At 46.7% G+C, this 20,374-nt stretch overlaps 1 protein-coding gene across 1 annotated transcript in view; it reads right to left on the minus strand.

The window, feature by feature from the left end:
* The window catches only part of TNFRSF21 (TNF receptor superfamily member 21), a 66,948-nt gene extending 50,463 nt beyond the window's left edge, over positions 1-16,485 (minus strand). Inside the window, exon 1 of the mRNA XM_038397625.2 lies at positions 16,011-16,485. Within this exon, the coding sequence (XP_038253553.1) occupies positions 16,011-16,103 (93 nt within the window). The 5' untranslated portion in view covers positions 16,104-16,485. The remainder of the gene's footprint in view (positions 1-16,010) is intronic.
* Positions 16,486-20,374: the final 3,889 nt, after the last annotated feature.

Consider the following 20,374-nt stretch of genomic DNA (forward strand, 5'->3'; position numbering starts at 1 on the left):
TTGCAGATGATACTAAACTGCTCAAAGCAGTTAAGACCAAAGCAGACTGAAGAACTTCAAAAACATCTCACAAAACTAAGTGATTGTGCAACAAAATGGCAAATGAAATTTAATGTGGATAAATGTAAAATAATGCACATTGGAAAAAATAACCCCAACTATGCATACAATATGATGGGGACTAATTTAGCTACAACTAATCAGGAAAAAGATCTTGGAGTCATTGTGGATAGTGCAGTGGCAGTCAAAAAAGCAAACAGGATGTTAGGAATCATTAAAAAAAAGGGATAGAGAATAAGACGGAGAATATCTTATTGCCCTTATATAAATCCATGGTACGCCCACATCTTGAATACTGCATACAGATGTGGTCCCCTCATGTCAAAAAAGATATACTGGCTTTAGAAAAGGGAAAGTAAAATTAGGGTTTTGGAACATATGAGAAGAGATTAAAGAGGCTAGGACTTTTCAGCTTGGAAAAGAAGAGACAAAGGGGGGATACGATAGAGGTATATAAAATCATGAGCAGTGTAGCGAAAGTGAATAAGGAAAAGTTATTTACTTGTTCCCATAATATAAGAACTAGGGGCCACCAAATGAAATTAACAGGTAGCAAGTTTAACACAAATGAAAGGAAGTTCTTCTTCACTGAGTGCACAGTCAACCTGTGGAACTCCTTGCCTGAGGAGGTTGTGAAGGCTAGGACTATAACAGGGTTTAAAGGAGAACTGGATAAATTCATGGAGGTTAAGTCCATTAATTGCTATTAGCCAGGATGGGTAAGGGATAGTGTCCCTCGCCTCTGTTTGTCAGAGGGTGGAGATGGATGGCATCGACCACTGACAGACAGGATACTGGGCTGGATGGACCTTTGGTCTGACCCAGTATGGCCGTTCTTATGTTACGTTCTTATGGGGAAGGCTATTGCAACACCACAGTCCATCATGCGATACGTGCAGAGTTCTAGAGGACAACTTACAAAATGGAGAAGTTTGATAAATAAACCTAAGTCAAAATTACTTTAGAATAGTGGTTTTCAACCTTTTTCAATTTGCTGACCCCTAAAAAATTTCATATGGAGGTGTGGACCTCTTTGGAAATCTTTGCAATAGTTTGCAGACCTCCAAGGGTCCACAGACCACAGGTTGAAAGCCACTGTTTTAATGGTGGTAACCACCTTTTGTGGACCCTTAGACATAGTCTGCAGACCTCCAGGGGTTTGCAGACCACAGACTGAAAACCCCCTCCAGGGGTCTGCATCAGAAATCAAGTTTGGGAGTTCAGTTATTACACTAGTGAAGATTTAATTAAATACTGAAAGGACTACCGGGATTGAGATCAATAAAACCTATGTATTTTAATCTAACAGCTGGGGAAATATATCACTTTCCTGTACTATATTGTTACTTGCTCTGCTACCTATTCCGGGATATCAGCCAATGAGAATACATAAAAACCCAGCAAACATGACTCTGCAAAAAGGATACCAGTGGAACAGCAAATTACACTGCATCATTTTTGGTGCAGTCTCCAACTTCCTGGAAACGTATGCTCAGTCTAGCACATTTACATTTCCCCTGCTCAATTCATGGCCAAGGATTTGTACAAAACACATAATATTTTATAAAGGAGCAATTACTTGTGTTCAGAAGTTGACACGGATGCTTCAGCTGACGTGCCAATTATTGTACATCAAATAATTGATCTGACAGTAAATAAAGGGTTGCATAAAATGTTTCTCCCCCTCCCCAGTACAGAAATAAAAGTCTCTTGCTACAGATAGGGAAACTCCATACTTGGGCCAACCTAGCTACGTAGCTCAGTAGTGTGAAAAACCTCACACCCCAAAAGATGTACTTAAGTCGACCTAAACCCTGGTATAAATACCACTAGGCCCATAGAAGAATTCCTCTATTGATCTAACTACTACCTCTTGAGGGGATGAATTAAGGACCATGACGGAAAAACCCCTCCCTTGCTGTACAAGTGTCTACACTGCAGCACTATACTGGCACAGTTGCAGGCAAGCCCTAAGGGTATGTTTACACTATGGAGACTATAAATGCAGCCTACAAAGGGTTTTATCTGTTGGCGAAGGAACACCTCCTCCCCACAGCTCAACTGGTCCAACCAATATTGATCTGCCTTTGGTTTGCTGCCCCTCTGGCTCCAGCAGGAGGAAAAAGGGTTGCTTAGCTCTTTCTGATTATGTATTTACTAATAGGGTTTGAAACCTAGCTCATCCAGGGAAGAGTTTTGGGGCAGGCAAGTGATGCCAGGGAGCCAGACTTCTTCCCTGGAGAGAGAGAGAGAGAGAAGCAGAGAGGCTGCAGTTTTGCCAGGAAGGAGAGGGGGTGAAGATTTCAGAGTGCTGCAACACATGCTGTTACTTTAAGAGAGGGACCAGAGAGCATAGGTCGAAGCTGCAGGTGGTGTCAAGGAATTTCTACATCTCACACAACTCTGCTGCGCAGGAGGAGGACAGGACAGAATTGGGGGCGGGGGGGGGGGGGGAAGAGAAAGGTGGCACATGGAGAGGCTCAGTGGATTTCTTCGAGGTGGCAAAGATACATCGTTGTCAACTAAAATAGGGGTTTTGAAGGCATGATGGAGGTAAAACATACAAGTCCTTTGCACCCTGAATAGTAGGAACAGAGATGAAAGAAATATTTCAAAATACTGGTTTGTAAGTGGTCTTGAAAGGTAACACTCAACAAAACGAGAGATAGAAGAGACTGAATACAGGAGTTTTAAAGGGATAAAAACCTAGTTAGAGTTTCTCAGACTCTCTCAATCCAGAACCATGTTAGCAATTCGCCAGGACTCCAGGGAACCAGTTCCCATTGAACTGTAGCAGAATACATGTGCATTCCACTGATCACATGAGGGGGAACCAGTGGATTGGAGAAGGCTACTCAGATCAAAGTAGAACATGGAATTCTGGGATTTATAGTTTACTTGGACTGTACATCCACACCTGTATTAGAACATGAGGCAGCTGCTGGCCCACACCTCTGATTTCATGAACATACAAATAAGTGACCTAGGCTTCTAAAAGGGATATGAAGCCCTACTTAAAATGTATTTCACATAACCCCTCACAATTAACTGCAGAGCTACATACAGGGGGACATGTTCTGTTTTCTAACCCATTCTGATCACTTTAAATTTCTACCATTTCCTACTAACTGTGGTAATTTTCTGTAAAGCACTCATAATTTAACTGGTAATTTCCAGTAGGAGTTACACTGGGGCAGCAACAGGGCAGGATTTGGCTCAGATGTTTTGTAACTGCTTGTGGTTTAACTAAAAAGAAAAGGAGTACTTGTGGCACCTTAGAGACTAACAAATTTATTTGAGTATAAGCTTTTGTGAGCTACAGCTCACTTCATCAGATGCATTGAGTGGAAAATACAGTGGGGAGATTTATATACACAGAGAACACGAAACAGTGGTTGTTATAACTATACAGGATTTCATCACATCAGCAGACAGTGAGAGCCCACCTGATCCCATTAATACCCAACCCCATCATAGGTGTGGGGCTAGCAAACCACCACAGGTTAAAATCAGCAGGTCAAGTAACCTTTGTGTGACCCTTAAAGGCACATTACAATTGCAATGCCTCTCAATCAGAACAATTCACATGTGTGGGCATCAAAGAGATGTTAAAAGAGCTAGACCTAAGAGATTAAGGAAGAGGCTGTGCATATGTTTGCGTCTGTCTTCAACGAAAAAGAAAAGGAGTACTTGTGGCACCTTAGAGACTAACAAATTTATCTGAGCATAAGCTTTCGTGAGCTACAGCTCACTTCATTGCATCCGATGAAGTGAGCTGTAGCTCACAAAAGCTTATGCTCAAATACATTTGTTAGTCTCTAAGGTGCCACAAGTACTCCTTTTCTTTTTCGTTGAAGACAGACTAACACGGCTGCTACTCTGAAACCTGTCTATATCCTGTAGCTCTAATTAATCTTAAAATCAAAGATGTGTATATACTGCATGAATCTAATGAATATTACCTATATTGTCTTCAGCTTATCTATCCCTGTTATGAATGATCAGCAATTGCCTTTTGCAAATCAGTGCAGCTGGATTATCTTTGTATGCATAGGAAATAGAACGTTAACTTCAAAGGGTGGGTCCTTGTGGACTCAATGAGGAATCCAGACACATGCTGTGCTCATAACAGCATAAAAGAAAAACCATGGGCTTGATCTTGCCATCTCTGGTCTGCTGAACTTTAACAGGGAAAGTTTGAGCCATTGGATGGAGAGGTCCAAGTAATTACTTGGGACACTCAAAGATCCATGGAAAACATGACATCTAAGTTGTCATTTGGACTCAGACTCCAACCTTTTGGATGAATCAGAGAGAGACTTATTATAAACTGGAAGATTTAACATCACTGTTATTATCCTGATCTACAAATTCTGAAATCAACTGTAATGTATAGGATTCATTTTAACCTCTTAACTGTTTTCCTGTTAAAGGTCTGGCTACCAGCGTGGTTTTTGGATAAGATCTGAAGTATATTTTGATCTGGGAAGTGTGTCTGGTTCTTTGGAGCTGGAAGAACCAAATACGTGTGATTCTTGGTTTTAATAATTATTATCACAGAAGTCTGGTTTGTCTATGCAGTACATAAGAGGCTAGAGGGCCTGAAGGGGGCTGTCTGTGGCTTCGTAATAACTAGTACAGTGTTTTGGAAGCACACATTTGTTATTGGCTTTGTGAAATCTTACGACAGAATGTACCACCAGTTTGGGGTACACGCTCTATATTTTGACAGTCTGACAAGAGATTGGCTCTCTTAGCTGTGTTCTTCTGTCATGCTGCCTGGTATGGGTCTCAAATCTCCCCCTGTTTAATTGCCACTGCAAAGAATGGGGGGTGGGGGAGATTGCAAATGGCAGGTTTGCAGAACTGACCCTAAGGATTGTAAGTATCCATGTCAGGAGGGGTGCCAAAAGCACAATCATGTTCCAAGAAGATGCGTTTAAAAAGAAAAAAAAATCAAATGCTTTTTATAGTTTTTCCCCAGTGTTAGAGGCATTTTAGGTTTACCAGATTTTCAGCTCAGTCTCAGGACAGCAGGTTTATAAAATCTCTATCACTAGCATTTGTATTGCTTTAGTTAAGGCTACAATTCCCGTTTTAAGGAGGGACCCTGTCAATGTTTATCTGAAGATACTGTAGGAGGCACAGCAACATTAGCAAGTCTCTTTGGTTTTATTTTGTGCATTTTACAGCGCTTTTGCATATAGTCACTTTCACACTCTGTGCTGTATAGCGAGCTTCTCCCTTGCTGGAAGTACCTTAGAAATAGGGGAGACGAAAAAACCCCTAGAAGTTTTTTTGGGTTTTTTTTTTTTTTTTTTTTTTTTTAAGAAGTAGGTTCTCAAGACAAAGTTCAGCAGGAGAAATCAGAAATTGGATTTTTTTTTTAAAAAAAAGTCAATTTCCAGAAACTCTGAATTATCATAGAATCAGAGTCAGAAGGGACCACAAGGTCCTCTAGTCTAACAGTGTCTCTTTAATATACTGTAACCAATCACCATTTGCTGACAGATTAAAAAAAGGGACAAGAGTTTGAGTCAACTTGACTTGAATCTCTTTGGTTGTTGTCAGACTGCACAGATGCCAAATACAAATTTTGGTTATCAGTAATGAATATGCTCAAGTTGATTCGATTTTTTTAATCTGCAATGCTTGAAGTGGGGAGCTGAGTCCAACCTGGCTCCTGCTACACAGGGTCACAGCACCACTGAGATTTGGCCCAGCCGCTCCACCCTCAAATTGAAATGCCACCCCGTGTGCCAGGGGTCAGGTTCCAGCACCTGGAGCCAAGCCCAGCCAGCCTCACTGCAGGGCGAGTGCGGTGAGGGCTCTCTCTCTGCAACCCCTGCCCCAATCCTCAGGGCAAGACCCATTCCACTTTGGCCAGTGGAAGCGTTGGGAGATATGGCACAATAAGTCCAGGACAAGTGGAGTACCACATTTCACCCAACGTCATGCCTATGTGAGGAAGATGCTGTGTTAACACACAATGTTCAATTGACCTCATCCAGGCTAAGAGACAATACAAGCCTTGGGTTACCTAAAGCTTGATTTTGTGTTTCAATATTAAAGGCAACTTTTGTATTCTTATTTCAACCTAGAGCCACCTCAGAGACCAGGAGAGATCCACCAGTGTGAGCACAAGAGACTAATAGGACACTTACATATTGTAAAACAAATTGTATCTAAAGTAGGGCTGTTGATTAATTGCAGTTACTCAAGCGATCACCACAATTAATCGCAATTTTAATTAATAAAATTAAATAAATTAAGTTAAATTTGCATTGCATTGCATTTTTTTTTTTTTTTTAAAAGCGTCATCAGCATGGAAGCATGTCCTTTGAAATGGTGGCAGATGCATGAAGGGGCACACGAATGTTTAGCATATCCGGCACGTAAATATTTTTCAATGCCAGCTACAACAGTGCCATGAGAACAACTGTTCTCACTTCCAGGTGACATTGTGAACAAGAAGCAGGAAGAATTATCTCCTGCAAATGTAAACAAACCTGTTCGCCCGAGCGATTGGCCGAACAAGAAATAGGACTGTGTGGACTTCTTGGCTCTAAAGATTTAGACTATTTTGAATGCAGTTATTTTTTGTACATACTTCTACATTTGTAAGTTCAACTTTCATAATAAAGATTGCACTACAGTACTTGTAATGGGGGACATGAAAAATACTCCCGTTTTACACAATGCAAATATTTGTAATAAATATAAAGTGAGCACTGTACACTTTCTATTGTGTTATAATTGAAATCAATCAATACAATTTATTTAAATGTTTTTGGATGCTTTCTATATTTTCAAATGTATTTTATTATTAATCATGTGCTTAATTTCTTTAATTGCATGCTTAATCGCAATTAATTTTTTTAATCATTTGACAGCCCTAATCTAAAGCCATTAACATCCAGACCCTGTCAACTAGATCAGAACAGACTATTAAGTGGCAAAAAACTTTATTAAGGCAAAGTTAAGATTACTCAGTGACAGCACAAGTCCTGTCAGAATGTTTAATTCAGACAAACTCAAACTTCTGAAAACCATGAAATACAAAGTTAAGGTGAACACCCCTACATCCTTAACGCTAGCTCCCTGGAGCTCGCAAGAGCCACTGGGAATTATTTGTATCTACTCCAGCTGCATTCACTGTGTTAAGTGTAGTTGTATTGAATGGAGGAGGAATTAACTGGGGCAGCTTGGAAGAGCTGTGACTGACATGAGGTGATCTGAGTGAGGTGGGATTCGAGACTAGCCTGTGGATTTAATAATGGGTAGGGGAAAGTATAGGGTTAGATGGTGTCCCATGTGCAAGCCATGTGAAGGTGTTGTAAAAGGGTATGAAGTGGTTGTTAAGTTTTACAAGCACGGTATTCTGACAGAGGAGAAGGCTCAGTGTTTGAATGTACGGCATGTGCAGGTGGCACCTGTCCATTAGTGACAAGGCAGAGTATGTGTGTGTGTTATGGGAATATGGGACAGTGCTCAAAGATGGCAGAGTTAGGGGTGTGTAGGCCTACACTGTAACTCCCTATTTCCTGGTTTTCATCCCTTTCCAGTGGGCCATATGGTTGCTCAGAGATTCCCCTCTGGTCCTCCCCCTCCTGTACATTTTGTTGTAATTGAATGGGGACAAGTCAGGCTCTGAAATGTCTGCAACATGTAGGGATGGTGAGAGACAGATTTTTCTCCATAAGGTTCCAGTTCATTCTCAGATTTCTGTCCAAGGCAGGTTTCAGTCTTCAAAGTTGCAGGCTCAGAGGTGTTAAGTGGCCCATTCATCTCATTGAGATGTTCTCAGCTGAAAAAATATCTGATGGAGATGAACAAAGCCTGAAACAGCTCTGAGACATGCGAACTGCTCTGTTCATGACAGAGCGTGTTCCCTTCCCCTCTTCCCACAGCTGAAGAGTTTCTGGTGTGTGTGCAGTATATCAATTCTTCACTCCAATGTCAGCAGTGTGTTCTTGGTGCATGCATCAAACCTGCCTGCTCCAAGTTCCCCACTCATAGGGGCACAACTTTCCCAGATCCTGGTTCATATGGAGGGGCTCAGACCCAGAAAGGCAAGTACCCCCCTACTGAGAACCTGGTTCACATAAAGGAGGCTAGGGATCAGGCTCAGACCCCCCCCAGATGGGCAGGGCCCCACAGGTCATGGCAGACACACAGGACAGGTAGCAGGCTCTGACACCAGTGGAGCAGCAGAGACCCCAGAACCAGCTCACAGAGGAAAATAGGGAGTGAGGCTCAGATGCCGGAAAAACAAGCCATCCCCCCAACAGAATTTGACTCACAAGAGGCAGGGAAGGGGGTCACACCCCATAGATGGTCAGGACTCTCCCAGGTACTACTGTACACACAGGGGCAGGGAGCAGGGCTCAGACACCCCCAGAAAGGCAAGGCCCCCAACAAATCAGCTCATATTAAGACAGTAAGAGGGGCTCAGACCTCCCAGCTCCTGGCGCGCGCGCACACAGATTCAGATAGACACCAGCTGGGCCTGAGCTATCCAGCTGGTGCACAAGTCCAAGGGCTAAGAATCCTGTTAACTCCTCCGCCTGCCCAGGCAGCTTTAGAAGGGACAATAGGCTCATGAGTGTGTAAAAGGAAAGGAAAGAAAAAAAAACTAGTTATTTTTAGAGGCTGTTTCTTTGGAACCCCTGGGTCAAGTAGCCCTAAACTTGGATCACTAACAAAACCCTGACTCCATGAGACCACTCACATTGCCTTGAAATTTGGAAATCGTCTAAATTTTAGGAAACTCAGAAGAGCCAAGCTTTAAACAGAAAGCTGGTCTTCATGTTAACGAGAGCAGAGTAATTACTCTGCTGTAACAGTGGACTTGATTAACTTTAAGATGGGAAAGGGACCACTCCTGGAGTTACACCCTATCCCTAGTAGGGCCAGCTAGTTCATTTTTTCAATGTACGAGTGCTCTTCTCATGGCACGTTCAATCTGGTCCAGTGGATAAAATGCTAGATTGGGACTCTGGACTTGGAGTCCAGGGTCACTTCTTGGCTCTGCCATCCCTTGCCCAAAGTGACACCTCACCTCTGTGTCCCCTCCCACTCTTATCATGCCTACAGCCTGGTCCACACTGGACAGTGCTAGGTCAACAGAGTTCTCCTGGCAGCTTAGCTACCTTCTCTGGGGGAGGTAGAGCACCTACCCCGACAGCAGAACCCCTCCTAACAGCGTAGGTAGTGTCTTCATTGAAGTGCTAACGCAGTAGCGTGGCAGCATTTTAAGCGTAAAAGATTAGGGCTCGTTAGTGTGGGGACTGTCCCCTATGCTATAGAACAGTGGGGCCCAGGTCTCAACTGAAGTCTCTATGTACTACCGTAATACAAACAATTGGGATAGGTTAGTAATTATTTTCAGCTTGAAGCCTTTGTATAGACAATTACACTTCTAGGGGAAGAAGGAAGCAGCCCCTGTACAGCGTTTTTTTTAATCAACATGAGCTCCATTTGAATAGAAATGTGCCATTTTATTTATTGTGCATTTAACCTGGAACATAGGAGCATTTCTATAAATTAAAATAGAGCTAGTAAGTCTGAGCAGGGAAAGCATACAGCTGGGATTCTGATATCTTGAGCGCTTGTACCAATTTGCCAGACTGAAAACTCTGCTGTATCAGACACTGCCTAGTCTCCCATTCACCTGTGTGTGCACTAACTAGCATGGAGATAAGAACTCTGAAGAGCCCAGGCGAGGAGCCAGTTAGAGGTGGGTAGGTGTGTACCAGAGGGAGTGCAGGCCACCACTCACAAAAGCTTGAAGTAATGGTTTGGAAGCCAGGGCTGTATACAGGGCATCCAGAAGTTATTCAGTTTTGTTCTCCACCCCGACCGCCAGCACACAAAATGAACAATGCTTGTGTCACTTGGCTTGTGAAAGATTCAAGTGATGACAATACAACAGCCAGGAACTACAAAAGGACATTAGTTAAAAATTAATTCAGTGTTGATAATAGATACCTTATTCCCATGACTTCGCTTAGTAATGTCAAAAATTAGATTGAAGCAGCTGACCAAGCGAATACTTCTCATATCAACAGTTGCAGGAGCATGGCTAACCCCAGCTCAGCCTCTCCCCCAAGGCAGGAGCCCCATACCCCTGCCTCCCTCGTGGCTGGAGCCCTGAGCCATCCCCACCACACCTGCCTGGAGGAGCGTCTCCATTTGATATGCCCCATGCAGGTCTCAGCTGGTGGTGGTACCTGCTACTCAGCTTCCTGGGTTCATCAGTAATCTCCATGGAGTCCAGAGGAAGCTGAATAGCACATACCATCTCCTTGGGTGCCCCAAAACCTGCATGGGGCATAATAAAATTACAAACTTCCCCCCAAACCCTGCAACTGGAGTGCGGGGCGGGGGAGGGTCTGGCAGTAGCACCAGGAGAGGCAGAACCTCCCCTGGCCTATAATACTCACTGCCCATGTGCAGGAGCATAGGAATAACAAACTGAAACTTGAAGCATAATCCAATTCATTACTCAAATACCAAAGAGTGGATTGCATTAGAAAAAATGAGGGGAAAAAAAAATCTTGTGCAAGATACATCTAGTCAGTATATCAGATTTCAAGTTGTTGCTTCAGCACTGTTCTTAGTGCCCAATATGCCCACTGAAGTTGTCATAAGCAATGGAGAAAAGCACTCTGCATCCAGGGTGAATAATAGTACCCCCAATTCTTTCCACCTCAGAAAGAGTGATTTACATTTGGAAGAGCAGTTCTCATTCAGTCATAACGCAGCATGCCAGAACATCTCTCTCGTCGAAGTGCACCTCTCTCATGGTGCACTTCCATGAGTTTCCAGTCAATTCAAATATTTTATGGGTTTAAACATCAAGGCAGTACAGAGACTCTTTGGAGTGCTAGAAGGGAGCTTTAACTAAGACAAATTGGGAAAGGGAGAAATTCAGACTGGCTATCCCGCTATTTCCATCAGCTCTGGCCACACTACACCTTATTTGATTCCCTTTGCTAGCTCCTGTTTCTTTCCACATGAAAGTCAAACTTGTCACTCTCGCCTTCATTCCACTGCACAATTCTGCCCTTCTCTATCTAGTCCCCCACTCCCATGCCCTCTGCTCAGCCCAGTTCTTACCTGGTTTTCTCTCCCACTATGGAGCGTTGCACAGACTACTACGCAGGCTCTCTATTGCTGCTCTCTTGCCCAGATTCCAAAAAAGCACAGGCAACATAATAAAGCTTGTCAGTCAGAAACCCTAAGAGCGAGCAGTAAAACCGAAAGGGACATGTCCATTACTCAACTGAGCTAGCAGAGTTTCCTGATGCTTGTTGTTAATCTCAATATTCCTTCCTCTTCACCTCCATGCTCTGCTTGTTACCCCAAGAGTTTTCTTTGCCTCAAATTAGGGCCCAGTTCTGCCACTGTGAGTACTTAAGGCAGTAAGCACTAAACCCAACAGTAAGTGTTTACAAGACTGGGCCTTAAGCTCGCCAGGGCAGAGATACTGTATCTATTGCGATACTCATTCCTCCTACAACTGTCATGGTTTGTCCAATTTAGAACCCGATTCACTCCTTGCCCAAATGAATCTGCTAATGGAAATTTTGGCAGGATAAGTGGCTTGGGATCCTTAGATTGTATGACCTCCTCAGGACCTTGCTGTGTCATCTTATTTCTGTAATGTCACACACACACAAGGTTACTAAGGGAAAATCGAGGCACTGGTAAACGCAGGAAAGCACATGGGGGAAAAAAAATCTGAGCGTGGTGCACATGACAGTAAGCTGGTAGAAACAAGAGCTGACGCGTAGGCAAGGACAGAGTAACAGCTGTAGCATCAAAGTTCACTGCTAACTGTAAGTCTGTGGAATTGCCTCTGGAGGGAAATGGCAAAATCTCACCACCTGGCATACAACTGAACTGGACATCACACTAGTAACTGTATAATGGGGAAAATCCTGTACAAGCAGAGTGAACTAGACAATCCACTAAGTAAAGTGAGTTTTCACTTGTTAAAAGGAGTACTTGTGGTACCCAACAGATTTATTTGAGCATAAGCTTTTGTGAGCTACAGCTCACTTATGCTCAAATAAATTTGTTAGTCTCTAAGGTGCCACAAGTCCTCCTTTTCTTTTTTGCTGATACAGACTAACATGGCTGCTACTCTGCAACCTTTCACTTGTTAAATAAGCCATATGAGTAGTTTCGTTTATGCAAGGATGAGCTGCTATAATTCATTTCACTCATGCTACTAAGTTTTGTTTAAATCAAGCCTAAGTTCTGTCACCCGTATTAAAGTGGGTGACACACCAAATACACGTTTTCCCTTCAGTCATGTAGGACTGTTCGTTTGGACACTTCCTCTTCCCAGCTGCTGGTGGTTTTAGCTTCCCTAACTATGCCTGCTTTCCTTTACATTATGGGTCTGAAAAAAGCCACCTGTGTATAGGACAGGATACCTTCTATCCTGGAGAGTAATATTCTCCCCCATTCTCTCCTCCATCCCCAGGAGACAGGGAAGCAAGGCAACTAAGATAGCCTGGGTCTTAAACAGAGACTACAAAAGAAAATATGCTGTAAGTTATTTATTCTAACTCTAGTTTAATGATGGGGAGGTTCTTAAGGAAAGCAAATGAGTTCTCATTTGCAGAATTGTTGAAGATATTCTAATTGGGTTTGGTTTTAAGAGAATTCATGAATTTTGCTCTAACCTACCAATAGTGTTTTTAGGTCTGCATAGAATAATGAAATTTAAGGAATATGCAATCAAATTGTTCCATACTAAAGCTGAAACAGTAGCAAGGCCTCATTCAGTCCCCACCTGAAGAGACAATGTGTGACAAGGAAAAGCTGTGATGGTTAGTTACCCTAGTACACATGGGAGAAAGGAGACAAATGTTAAAAGGGTACAGGGGACTACACATTTCTGTAGCACTTTCTGAACAGCAAGCACTGATCAAGTCCCATTATAAATGGCAACGCTCTCGGACCTCAATAGGAGCATCCCAAGGCCACTAATCAACAACAAGCAGCACCCTCAAGTCCCCCTGCCTGCCTTGATAGAGAAACAAAACAACGAGTAGGAGAACTCAAGCAAAAGACTGTGAAAACTGATGAAGTAAAGGTAGATTACGCTCCTTTAAAACTCATTGCTTTCAGCAATCTGAAAGAGTCACTGCCTGCTCCTTGTTAAATGATACTGTTAGGAATCACCCAAGAGAAACAATTATGAACACAAGAAGGTTACATAAGGTAATTATTGACTGATCAGATAGCCAGCTGTAGCTTCAGAACCGCTAGCCAAGTTGCACCGTTTGTACCAATGGTAAAAAACTATGAACAACCCTTTTATTTTAATAAGTGATTTTTTTCTGAATAGAAGCCTCCAAGAAGGTGATAAGGATCATTAACCATTTAGTCTGTCAGATCAATTAAGTTATCAAGTATGATCAAGTGATAGCCAGGGAAACATTGTCAGTAATGACAGGTTTCAGAGTAGCAGCCATGTTAGTCTGTATTCTCAAAAAGAAAAGGAGTACTTGTGGCACCTTAGAGACTAATTCCCCTCTGTATTTTCCACCAAATGCATCCGATGAAGTGAGCTGTAGCTCACGAAAGCTTATGCTCTAATAAATTTGTTAGTCTCTAAGGTGCCACAAGTACTCCTTTTCTTATTGTCAGTAAGTTTCAGAGCCTGGGGAATGTAGTTCATTCTCTGTAGCTTGTTGCTGTTTACTACAGGGTGGTTTGCTCAATCATTTGTTATGATTGAGAATGAGGCCCTGATGACGACCATATTTTGGCAATTTATGAACCTAACCTGACCCATTTTCTGAAAATCTTTAACATGGTGTAAAAATCATTGTTCTTTTATCTGAAGTAGTAATTCATTTGGTTTTCCATTTAACACCTTTATGACCTTAGATCACTTTTCTTTACCCAGGGATTCTCGTAGAACCAGCCGTGACTTGCCAAGACCCTCCCTGATCCAGAAAACAAACATTCCTTAGCTATACAGTTCACTTAAATACATAATTTATCATCCACCTGGATTAATTCTGACATACCAATTTACTGGTGTCTCCTGGGAAAGGAAATGGGGAAGTTTGTGTGTTAAAGCCTTACCTACATACATAAACATTCAAATGAACTCTGAACTGTTCTGTAGCCTGAGCCCAATGTCAATGCAAGACAGCCGACAGCATTTAGATTTGGTGAGCTTTCACTTCTCTCTCTACAAGGATTGCACCAAAAACTCACATTTCCATGGTAAGTGCTGAATACAGTGCCATAGCAACAGCAACGCTCAGAATGAGGAAGCTCTCACTGTACCAACCTCAGAAGAGTTCTTAAGTCTAGACAGCAAAATTGCTTCCTTATGAATCCAGATGAAAATCAGAAATTCAAATCTCTCACTCGGGTTTATAATACATGCTATTACAACTCACCTCTTAAAGTCTCGTACAGGGGCCTTGTATTGATCAACCCTGCAAGAGCCAAGCACAAGATACAGCCGGCAAATAGAGAGGAGGATGCTTGGAATGGTGGGGGATTAATTCATCTGACTTCTATTAAATTTCCCATAATCTCAGTTGTGTGTTATTTCTGATGCAATTAGTTGTACCATAACTGCCACATTTGTGGGTTAAGGAGTGACATCTATCAGAGATGGCAGAGGCCTAGACAACTGGACAATCTATTTTCCTGCCAATGCAGGATTGTCCCCTATGCTATCTAGTCTAATATCTTAGAAGTTCAGTTGTTAAAGTCCAGAGTCTTGTGGCTTCCACCCTCTCCCTTGGGGAGAGGATTGTACGGCCTAATACCTCTCGCTGCCAGGAAGGACTCCCCTGATAGTCCGCCTAGAGAGACCCCCTCTCTATTCCACCCTTTTGATCCTAGTGACACCACCCTGGGTAGATTTGGGAAGAGGCAGGCACAGAAAAAAAAAAAAAAAAAAAAAAAAGTGAAGCTGTGCAGAGACCCCAGCAGCAACACATCCACCCTCCCCCACCACCCAATCATCAATACAGACTTTTTGCTGCCCCAAAAGCAACACATCCACCCCCACACCGCACCCATTGCCAGGGTGCCTCCTGCTGGGCAGGGGGAGATGCACAGAGGAGGCAGAGAGACCAGGGGATGCAGGAGCAGGCTCCACCTCAATCCTCTTGCGGGGGGGGGGGGAGGGATTGCTAAAGCCCTCCCCTGGGTCTGGGCATCTGCCCGCGGGGGAGAGCCGGGCAGATGGAGGGGGAAGCAGGGGGGAAACGGTGCCCGCTCGGGGTGGGGTGTTTCCCAGGGTCTCGCCGCAGCACCGGCGGCAGCATCGCACCATGACTCATTGCAGCGACAACAAACGGCCGCGCGGGCCGGGCGAGCACCGCGCAGAGCCGAACCGCAACAGCCGGGCCAGCCCGGACAAAGGGGCCCGCGGCCCAGCCCGGCCCCAGCCTTTCGGGCGGCTGGCGCCTCGTCCGCTGCGAGCGACGCACAGCTCGCCCCTGAGCCTGCATGAGCAGCCCCACGGTGCCCTGGCCCCCAACCCGCCGTGCACAGCCCGTGTGCGCTAAAGCCCGCACCCAGCCCGGGCCCCAGCCCCCTGAAAAGCCACCCTCCGTGTCCTAGCGCCCCATTCATCCCCATTAGCACCCACCCCACCCATCAAACCCCTCGCCCTTCCCCCCATGTGCCCCTCACTCCCCCATCCATCCCCCCACGTGCCCTGCCATGTGCCGGAGCCCCCCCTTATGTGCCTAGCCCCCCCACTCCATGCCACGTGCCGTAGCCCGCCCCAATCCATCCAACCTCCCATGGGCCGTGGCCCCCCCAATCCCCCCTAGGGGCTTGGCCCCCCCAATCCCTGCCATGTGCCGTAGCCCGCCCCATCCATCCATCCCCATCCTCCCATGTGCCGTAGCCCGCCCCATCCATCCCCATGTGCCCTGACCCGCAGCACTCACAATGAGAAGGCTGGAGATGGCTGCGGCTCTCCGGCCGGCCGGGGGGAAGGCGGCGGCGGCGGCGGCGGCTCGGCGGGCCGCAGAACCCCCCATGGCGGGCGGCGGCGGCGCGGCGGGGTGCGGGGATGTCACAGCGCCATGGAGCCGGGGCCGGCCGGCAGCGGGAGCAGAGAGGGGCGCGCCTCGCCCGGCGCCGCGGCGTGCACGGCGGAGGAGCAGCCCATCCAGGCGCGGCGTCCTGGGCGGGCCGGGGGCGCTCAGCGCGCGGCGGGGACCCCCGGCGGCGCGGCGCTCCGGCGCTCCGGCCCCAGCCGCGCGGGCTGCAGGCAGCGCGGGAGAAGGGCGAGGAGCCCGCTTCCCATTGCTACCGCGGGGCCGCGCCAGCCTCGCCGGCCGGCTTCGAACGAACAGCGCGCGCGGCGGGGCGGGGCGGGGCGGGGCGACGGGGGAGCCGCGCGAGGGCGAGGCGGGGCGCACCCACGTGAGGCGGAAAGGGGCGGGGCCTCCCTTTGTTGCGTCACGCGGGTAGGGCACCGCGCCTCCCAGCGTTCGGTCTGGGCGTGGCCCGTCGACCCCGCCCGTGGAGCCGAGGCTGCTGCAGTCCATGGGAACGTGGAGACTCCGCTTCCCTGGAGCAGGGATCCCACAAGGGCAGTGGGCTGCTGGGGAAGATCTTTTTAGTGGGAAGAGCAGACACGGACTGTGCCACACGTAATCCTGGAGCCAAGCGTGGGGAGCAGCCGGGGAGAGCGAGCAAGATGGGGGTCTGGGCGGAGAGGGCCCAGGGCACATGGCATGGATGGGGGGGCTAGGCCCATGGGAGGATGGATGGATAGGGCGGGCTACGGCACGTGGCATAGAGGGGGGGGGGCTAAGCCCATGGACGAGGATTGGGGGAGCTAGGCACATATGGGGAGGCTCCGGGCACAAGGGCCTTGAAGGTCAAACTGGAAAGGGGGCAGATGGAAGTGTGAACTGAAGGGGGGGCTGATGTTGGGGAGTAGGGTCCTGCCACGAGAGCCTGAGGGTGTGCGGCCGCCCCAGCAGCAGGGGTCCTGGCTTCTGCTTCTGCTCCTGCTGCCGGCCGGCCCCGGCTCCATGGCGCCGTGACATCCCCGCACCCTGCCGCGCCACCGCAGCCCGCCATGGGGGGTTCTGCGGCCCGCTGCGCTGCCGTCCCCCAGTCCGGCCGGGGTCCTGCCCGCGCTATCACCACAGCGCCGCCACATCCTGGGAGGGAGGCCTGGGACATGTGAGGAATAACCTGGGACTTCTCTTGAGTTCAGTGGCTGGTGTAGAAAGAGTACCCCAGAGTAGGGACACCCCTAGGCCCTCTCCTAAGTGACCACAACAAGACTGGGGGATAAGCCTCCCAGGAATGCTAGGCCCAGCCTTATCACGGTTCTGAGGACTCTGCCACCCAGGAGAGTGGAAGAGAAGCTCTCAAGGTCTGGCAGACATTCAGGTAAAGGGAGTTAGAGTGAGGACTCAGAGCCTTTTGCTCTCCGGCGTAATACAGAAGCCAGGAAAGTTCTCCACAATAGCGGGGCCATGCTATTCCGATGCAGAGGAAAGATGAGAAGAGCCACAGGAGGCCAATGTAGCTACACAAGGAACTTTTAGCTATCTACAAACCAGGAGAAATACATACAGGAAATGGAAGGAGGGGCATGGTACCAAGGAAGTATACATGGGAATAGCACAAGTGTGTAGGGAAAAAAATAAGGAAAGCCAAGGTAAAGAATGAGTTACAGTTAGCACGCAATGTTAGAGACAAGAAAAAGGGGTGCTTCAACTATGTCAGACAAAAAAGAAAGATCAGGGATTGTGTGGGTCCACTGCTCTTTAGAGAAGGTGAGCTGGTAACAGGATGATAAGAAGGTGGAGTTGCTCATTGCCTACTTTGCTTGTTTTCTCACAAAAAAATACATGAGCAGATGACTGGCAAAGTTATCATAGACAATGAAGAGGAAGGGATGCAGATCAGGATAAGTAAAGAACGCATCAGAGATCTTCTGACCAACTTGAATGAATTAAAGGCAGCAGGGCCAGATGCTATTCACCCCAGGGTATTGAAGGAATTAGCTGAAGAAATCTTGGAGCCACTGGCAATAATATTTGTAAACTCATGGATGACATGGAGAGGTCCCAGAAGACTGGAGAAGGGTAAATGTAGTGCCCATCTTTAAAAAGGGGTAAAAGGAGGAGCTGAGGAATCAGACCAGGCAGCCTGATTGATACCTGGGAAGCTACTAGAGCTATGTATAAAACATTCAATTTGCAGATACCTGGAGGATCAAGAGGTAATCACTAGCAGTCAGCATAGATTACTAAGAATAAATCATACCAAACCAGCTTAATTTCCTTCTTTGATAATGTAACTTGATTTATGGGGGGGGGCGGGGAATGCAGTAGACTTAATAGACTTCAGCAAGGTTTTTGACACTGTGGTACATGACATTCAATAAGTAAGCTGGAGAAATGTGGGCTTAGTATTTCACAGAGCGGGTGTTCTTGCAATCTGAATTTACTGGCCTTTTCCCACAATGGAAAGCTCTTTGTCTGCATAGGAGCTACTCCATCATCCGTATATGAAAGAAACTGGCAGTTCCTACTATTTTCCACAATGCTCTGCTAATTTCAGACCTTAGGATCTCTTACATGGGATCCCTAATCTGGGAGATTCCCATAGTAGAAATGCACCAGGGAGGCAGCCACTCTCATGGGTACATAAGGACTGTCATGAGAAAGGAAGGGCTGACATGTAGCCTTGGAAGAGCCCCTGCTGCTGCTATATGCTGTCACAAAGATGGAACAGCAGTCTCCACCCCAGCAGCTGTTGCACGTGTTGCCAAAGGGATAGAGCGGTGGTCTTGGTGGAACATGAAAAGCAAATCCCCACTGCTGGCTGTGTGGCCGCTGGCTCTGACCCAATATCTGAGATAGCCCTTCCTTATGTGACTTGTCATCTCCCCAGCCCTTCAGCTTCCCAGCAGAGGAGCCCACTGGGTCCCAAGAGCCACTCTTTGTCCAGGCTCAGACCTGCAATGCTGGAGTTTCCCACTGGGGGCTAGTCCAGAGCTCAGCAGCCTGCTGGGCCCTTTAGAGGCTGGCGCTTCCTGTCTGATTGCTGGTTGCTCTGATTGGGCTCTCCCTTGAATCAAGTGGCCTCCTTAGTCTCAGGCAGTTGCTTGTGTGATGCAGTCAGCGTCATCTCTGCTGCTAAATAATTCTCCGTCAGTTGGACTGCATTGGTGAGGAACTCTGGCCAATATTTGAGCCCCCAGTCCCTACCCCCAGCCAGAAGTAGGTGCGCAAGCTGCTCCACCATGATGAGCTCAGACCTCATAACTCCAGTCTGAGTCTCCAGCTTTAATCACTTCCAGCACAGGTCTCTTAATTTCTGGGTGACCACGTGGGGCCAGGTCCCCGGGGGTATTTTTCCCCATAGAACCTCGGTCAGAAGGGCTCCACCATGATGCTGAGGTAGTCAAGTATGACTGCTTTCACCTGCGCATAGTCTTGGGCAAACACTGCATCCATCCCTCAGTATAAGGTCTGCACTGGCCCCATCAAGTGTGATACCAACATGGTGCCCACTGGTCGGGTGACAACTAGGCTACCATTGCCACTTACTCAACCATAAAGAAAGCCTCTGGGTTGTCCTCAGGACCCATCTTAGTAACTTTCACTGGCACCGATGGGGTGCCCGGGCCTACAGCCCCTGGAAGGGAAGTCCCGGGGAGCATCAGGATTAGGCCTTCTCTTCCCTCAGGGAGGGACCTTCAGGCAGTTCCTGCCTTTCCTCAGCCCTTTCCTCAGGAACTGAGGGTTGAAGGTTTCTTCTGTCCCCTGGTCTGCCCACATGTGAGCTGTTCTGCTCCCTTTTAACTCCTCCAGCCTGTGCATGTCTTGCAGGTGTGGCAGGGTGGGGCTGGCTGAGCCCAGAGCATCTGCTTAGCCCTGTGTTGTCCAGTGTAAGATCTGCATATCCCATCACAAGTGGATATATTTCAACATACCAGTAGCTGGATGTTTCTGATCTACTCAGTCAGCTGTGGTTTGGCAAATTAAATCACCACTCTCATTTTTAGGCTTTGTAGTCAACATTCTCCCAATGAGATGAATGAGTTCACACCTCATCTGGGACGACCAGATTTTCAGAGATGCTGAGCACCAATAGCTGCCATTCCGCTTAGATTCTGCACAGAGCTGTGGTAGTTCCTATGGGAGATTCTCATGGGAACCTTAAATAACCTCAGGAATTAGCAGATTTCAGTGGTAACTGCTCACAGTTCTCTCTTTGGCACTGATCTGCCAGTCACAGACGGTACCTAATGCTGCTGCTCAAAATTCATGGGAAA

The sequence above is a fragment of the Dermochelys coriacea genome, chromosome 3, assembly GCF_009764565.3.
Source record: "Dermochelys coriacea isolate rDerCor1 chromosome 3, rDerCor1.pri.v4, whole genome shotgun sequence".
NCBI lineage: Eukaryota > Metazoa > Chordata > Testudines > Dermochelyidae > Dermochelys > Dermochelys coriacea.